Source organism: Aristolochia californica, unplaced genomic scaffold (assembly GCF_029961685.1).
Source record: "Aristolochia californica isolate CCGP_79_NKW_82.1479 unplaced genomic scaffold, dmAriCali1.0.hap1 SCAF_6, whole genome shotgun sequence".
NCBI classification, from domain to species: domain Eukaryota; kingdom Viridiplantae; phylum Streptophyta; class Magnoliopsida; order Piperales; family Aristolochiaceae; genus Aristolochia; species Aristolochia californica.
In genome coordinates this window covers 6,409,004-6,415,049 of record NW_027182257.1, presented here as the reverse complement: position 1 = coordinate 6,415,049, position 6,046 = coordinate 6,409,004, and the positions used below count along the sequence as shown (strand labels likewise).

Below are 6,046 nucleotides of genomic sequence, written 5' to 3'. Positions count from 1 at the left end.
CTAGAACTTTAACCTAATTACATCAATGCCATCTCTATGAGATGACTCTTTATTTACCATCATACCATCATTGTATGTGGGCCTATGGGCTTTCTCCTTGATCTGTGGGCCTTGAACCTGTCTTCTATATCTTTTGGATGCATGGGTCTTCTTTGGTCTTATGGGCTTGGGCCTATCTTCTAACATACTTGGATATGTGGGCCTTCCTTGGCCCTGTGGGCTTGGGCCCTATCTTCCAACACTCCCCCTCAAGTTGGGGGTGAGAGAATAACATGAACTCTCAGCTTGCTACAAATGATGTATAAAATCTTTTTTGTATAAAATGACACATCTTCTAATATGACTTCATCTTCCAACACTCCCCCTAATGCTGGTGTTCTCATTCATGAGGCCCAACTGGCATAATATATGTCAAAGTAAATCACTCCTAACCGCTAAGACATTGCTCCATACTCCAGTCTTAACTCATGCTGGATGTTGGGTACACTCCGTCTTCTGTAGGTAGTGTGTCTATCAGCATTGCTCTGAAGTGTCCGCCTCCAACACTGTGTCCCTCCACAGGACAACGACTCTCGAGTGGTAGAGTAATATATGATATTAATGGGGGAAAGTAACATAGATGTAATATTAAGTTTCTCCATTATGGTGTCCCAACCTTTGACATTTGATATTTTTTACGGGGTATTAAGTTCCTCCGTCATGGAATCCCAACCATTGACATTTGATATTTTTATATGGGGGTATTAAGTTCCTCCATCATGGAATCCCAACCATTGGCATTTGATATTTTTGACGGGGGTATTAAGTTCCTTCGTCATGGAATCCCAACCATTGACATTTGATATTTTTGACGGGGATATTAAGTTCCTCCGTCATGGAATCCCAACCATTGACATTTGATATTTTTTACGGGGTATTAAGTTCCTCTGTCATGGAATCCCAACCATTGGCATTTGATATTTGTTATGGGGGTATTAAGTCGTCATGGAATTCCAACAATTGGCATTTTATATTTTTTACGGGGACAAATAAATGATGGTATGAGGCCACCTCTCTTCAATAATAATGTCTCATCCAAAGAGACACAATAGCAACAGTTCAAATGGCTTGGGCCCATATAATACGAACCAAAATAATCCTTATAAAATTGACCCATGAAATAATTTAAGGCAAATATATATACCAAATAATATGCTGACCAAGGAATAATCTGTCAATTCTTCAAAATAATAATCCAGCCAGAGAAAAAATTTACTGAGTTACACTGAAACAAATAGTAAACCAATATAGCCGAGTCGCGACAGAAATATGTAAAAAATTTGGACACAAATATCGGGGTAGAAAAATAAGTGGGCCATGTCTGAGTTGACTCATTGAGTTGACCTTGACCAGGTTGTCTCGGTCCGAGATGACCCGACCCACTGGGTTAACCCGAGCCGAACAGTATGAGGCTGGCAAGCACTGGTTTACTAGGAACTGTCCGGTCCAAGTTGTCGTCAGATGCTCGACCCGGATTCAATCCTCCGCTTTCCAAACGTAGGAAACACATTTAATTCGGCAATCTTCTTCCTCTTCCCTGCTTCCGAACATAGCGGAAAAGCAGAGGGAAACTCTCCGACAGCAGCAGCGTATATCTCTCGGAGAATCAGTGCAGGAAAGATGAGAGACATCGTCGTGGCCGCCAGCTTAGGAAAATATTTTCGGGAAATAAGATCCTTTCTCGGTTGAGTTCTTTCCATAACAGCAACAACGAAAACTTCAAGAACTGATGCAGAGTAGCCAAGCATTCGGTCTCCATAAAAACCTGCAGCATCGTTCAGGATACTTACCGAAATCTCTTCTCACCATAGGAACGTGAATTCCGGCAATGGAGTGGAAGGAGATCTTCCGAAAGTTAATGGAGCAGCAAAATCAGCTCTGTGACTTCCACAAAAATAGCAGCAATGACTGAACCTTTCCGAACTTGGATTGACGAGAATCGGTGATGAGTTCCGGAAAGAAGACCTATTATTTTCCAAAACGAGTTTTCTGGATTGACGGCAGATCAGTAGAGACCGAATACCAATCTTTTCGACCGATGATAAACTCCCGTTAGTGGAGGAAACCTATAAACACATACGGTCGGATAGCAAGGTCTTCTTCGGCAAGAAGAGTAACAACACTGTTGTTCATGGCAGAGATCACAGACAAGCAACCGTCGTTTGAAATTGAAAAACATTGACGGTACGTGCACGGTCGACGGAGATGGCAACTTTTTATCAAAATCTATGCTGCTATAGATAGAATTTGTGAAGTTGTCATCTCTGCTCTCTTTCTTAGAGAAACCAGAGTGAGAAAAATAAATTTATATAGTCCATCAGAATGAGATTACTGTGATGACAACTGGCATAACTGAAATACAACTAATAGAAGTTCTAGAAGGTTATAACAAACTAATAACAATAAAACTAACAGTAACAAGTTGGCTTCATTACATGAGTGTTATAACTGATTCATCTGTCTTTGACTTATCATCCCCCCTCAAGTGAAAAGGTCTTAGAGCTATACAAAGTTGAGATTTGAGGGACAAGACCCTTGAACTTGTAAGATGCTTAGTCAATAGATATGTTGGCTGCTCTGTAGTAGGAATAAATTACAACAATATCTTTCCTGTCATGACTTGATCTCGTATGAAATGAAGGTCTATTTTTATGTGTTTTGTTTGGGCATGAAACAATGGATTTTTGGCCATATGGTAAGCACTGATAATATCATACTAGAGCAGAGGTATAGCAGGTATCGGCACACATAGCTCTTGCAATAAAGCTTGCATCCAAACAATCTCAGCAATTGCTAAAGCAAGACCTCGATACTCAGATTCTGCACTACTGCGAGAGACTACTTTTTGTTTGGTAGAAGACCAAGAGACTAAGTTATCCCCTAGATAAACTAGATACCCACTTGAGCTTCGCCTATCATCAGGTTGAACATCCCAATTTGCCTCTGTGAAACCTTCTATTGTTAAGTTACTTGAAGGACTTAACAGAAGCCCATCTTGGATTGTTCCTCGTAGATGTCGAAGTATTCTTTTGATTGAGAGCCAATGAGCTGTGGTTGGTTGTTGCATAAATTGGCAGGCCTTATTGATAGCAACAGCTATATCAGGCCTTGTCAAGATAACATACTGAAGTGCCCCTACTACACTCCGATATTGAGTAACCTCTGCCATAGGATCACCATCAAATTTAGACAAGTTCTGCCCAACCACTCCAGGTATTTTTGCTGGTTTGGTATCAAACATTTCAGTTCTATGAAGCAGATCTGAAATGTATTTGGTTTGGTTCAAATGCATAAATCCTTCATTGTAAGACACCTCTATACTGAGGAAGTATGAAAGTTGACCCAAGTCTCTTAAGGCAAAAACAGAATCAAGTTGAACTATGAGAGAAGAAATATGTCTTGAGGAGCTACCTATGATTATGATATCATCAACATAGACAAGTACTATCAAAGTAGTAGCCTTACCAAAACGTAGAAACATAGAATTATCAGTCCGAGAATTGCTGAATCCCCACTGTAGAAGAGCAGAACTGAGTCTTTGAAACCAAGCTCGTGGTGCTTGTTTCAAACCATATAAAGCCCTCTTCAATCTACACACTTTGTTAGGAAATTGAGTGTCTAAGAATCCAGAAGGTTGAGACATATAGACTTGCTCTTCTAACTCACCATTTGGAAAAGCATTGAGTTGACGAATTTCCCACTTGAAACTGAGAGCAACAGTTAGTATGATGGGAATAGTTTCAGCCTTAACTACTGGACTAAAAGTCTCAAAATAGTCCAAACCATGAGTTTGATTATAACCTTTGGCCACAAGCCTGGCTTTATACCTCTCTATAATCCCATCTGGCTTATGTTTCAATTTATACACCCACTTACAGCCTATCACATTGACATCAGATGGTTGATCAACAAGATCCCAAGTATTGGTTCAATGAAGAGCAGAATGTCACATACACTCTCCCAGTCAGATAATCAAGACACAAAAACCCTTTGTGATTGAAGCTATAGCCAAGAAACAGACACTTAACAGATCTGTACTGCAATTTATGATTGTTGTATGGACGAATAAAAGGACAACAAAGACAGCCAAATACTCAAAAAAGACTTATAATCTGGAATTCTGTTAAAAAGAGTGAAATAGGGAGAATCATACTTGAGAACCTTGCTGGGCATTCTATTGATGAGAAAAGTAGCTGTCTGAAAAGCACACTGCCAGAATTTCATTAGCAAAGAAGCATGTGCTAACAAGGAACCCAGTCTCAACCAAGTGCCTGTGCTTCCTCTCAACTCTACCATTTTGAGATGAGTTGTAAGGACAAGTAAACAGATAGAGTATACCAAATTGTTTAAGAAAAGACTGGAAAGATCTGAATTCACCACCATTATCAGATTGTAAACACTTAATTTTTACATCAAATTGATTCTCCACTAGAAGTTTAAACTTCTTAAAGGTAGGAAGAGCTTGGTCTTTTGTATGCAAAGGATAAAACCATGTGTACCATGAATAGTCATCTACAAATAGGATGCAGAATTTTGCACCAGAAGTAGACTTGACTGAGGCAGGTCCCCAAATGTTTGTATGAACAAGTTCCAATGGTTTAGATGCATGAGAAAAAGAGAGATGAGTTGGTAATCGATGGCTTTTGGCAAACTGACAAGAAGAACAAACAATGGTTTTATATTTTCCACAAGAAACATTACAATGATTCATAATTCTGGTGATAATGTCAGAGGTAGCATAGCCTAGTCTATGATGCCATAACTTACTTTATTAACAACAATACCAGAATTAGTAGAAGAAAAAACAGCAGTAGCAGTAACACTAAGATAAGCCGACTTTTTGTTGTTGAGCACTGGAAATTTGTAAAGACCATTCTCAAGTTTGCCTTGAGCAAGCACCTTCTTCGTATGCAGATCCTTCACAAAGAAACTATTAGACTGAAACTCAATTAAGGCATTACTATTTGAGTAGAACTTAGCCACACTAATCAAGTTTGCTAAGATAAAAGGAACATGAAACACCTTTTTGAGTTGGAAAGAATGTGTTACAGACTAATCTTTTGAAACCAGTATTCAAAATGGAGAGATGCTTACCATTACCAATTGTGACCTTATCCGTCCCAATGTATGGTGTAGCATTGGCTAAATTTCCCATGTTCTGAGTCAAATGATGACTTGTGCCAGAATCAAGATACCAATTGTCATCTGCAAGGTTTTTAGAAGAGGCAACCATAGCAGGTATAGTATTTTGATTACCAACATTTGAAGAAGAAGTAGAATTGTCCTGAGTGCCTTGAAAAGAGATGTCAAATTTGTGGTAACAGACCTGAACTGTGTGGCCAAATTTACCACATAAATGGCATTGAGGCTTCTCAGTGAAGCTTGAGTTGTGCTTGCCATTCTGTCCAGATCTACCCCCACGACCACGACCTTTGTAATGATAGTTGATGCTATTTTGAGAATAGCCTTGTCCACGACCTCCATTAAATTTCCTTCCACCACCTTTGTTATAAGATGAAGAGGCATAATTGGCAGACATAGTTGAGATTTGTTCAATTGAGCTTTGTTGCTCAAGACACTGTTCAAAAGCTAGCAACATATTGTGTAAAGCTTCAAGAGAGATCTTATCATCTCTAATGGTAATTGCAGTAACAACAACATTATAGTCAGATCCAAGGCCTCCAAGGAGATTCATAACCTGATCTTGTTCTGAGACAGGTTCTCCAATAGCTGCTAGATTATCTGCAGTAGATTCGATTTTCATTATGTAGTCTGTCATAGACAGTGAGCTTTTTTTCGTTGATTGTAACTCTAAACGTAGTTGCATTATTCTGGCTCTTGAAGAAGATGAGAAGGTTTTCTCTAAGGCATTCCATGCCGAGTGAGAAGAATTACAGCCTATGATCTATGCCATGATACCTGGTGTGAGTGACGAGTAGATCCCACTGAGGATTGTTCGATCTTGTCTCCTCCAAGCAACAAAATCTGGATTGAGCTATCCTGAACT

The 6,046-nt window shown here is 39.3% G+C and overlaps 1 protein-coding gene across 1 annotated transcript; it reads right to left on the bottom strand.

Annotated features, from left to right (window-relative positions):
* Positions 1 to 2,755: 2,755 nt before the first annotated feature.
* Positions 2,756 to 5,818, bottom strand: LOC137935220 (uncharacterized). The gene is made up of 4 exons (XM_068779910.1): positions 5,134 to 5,818; positions 4,807 to 5,036; positions 4,378 to 4,690; positions 2,756 to 3,918 (listed from the first exon to the last, which is right to left on the bottom strand). The coding sequence occupies exons 1-4, from the start codon at positions 5,816 to 5,818 to the stop codon at positions 2,756 to 2,758; spliced, it is 2,391 nt and encodes a 796-aa protein (XP_068636011.1).
* Between the last annotated feature and the right edge of the window lie 228 nt (positions 5,819 to 6,046).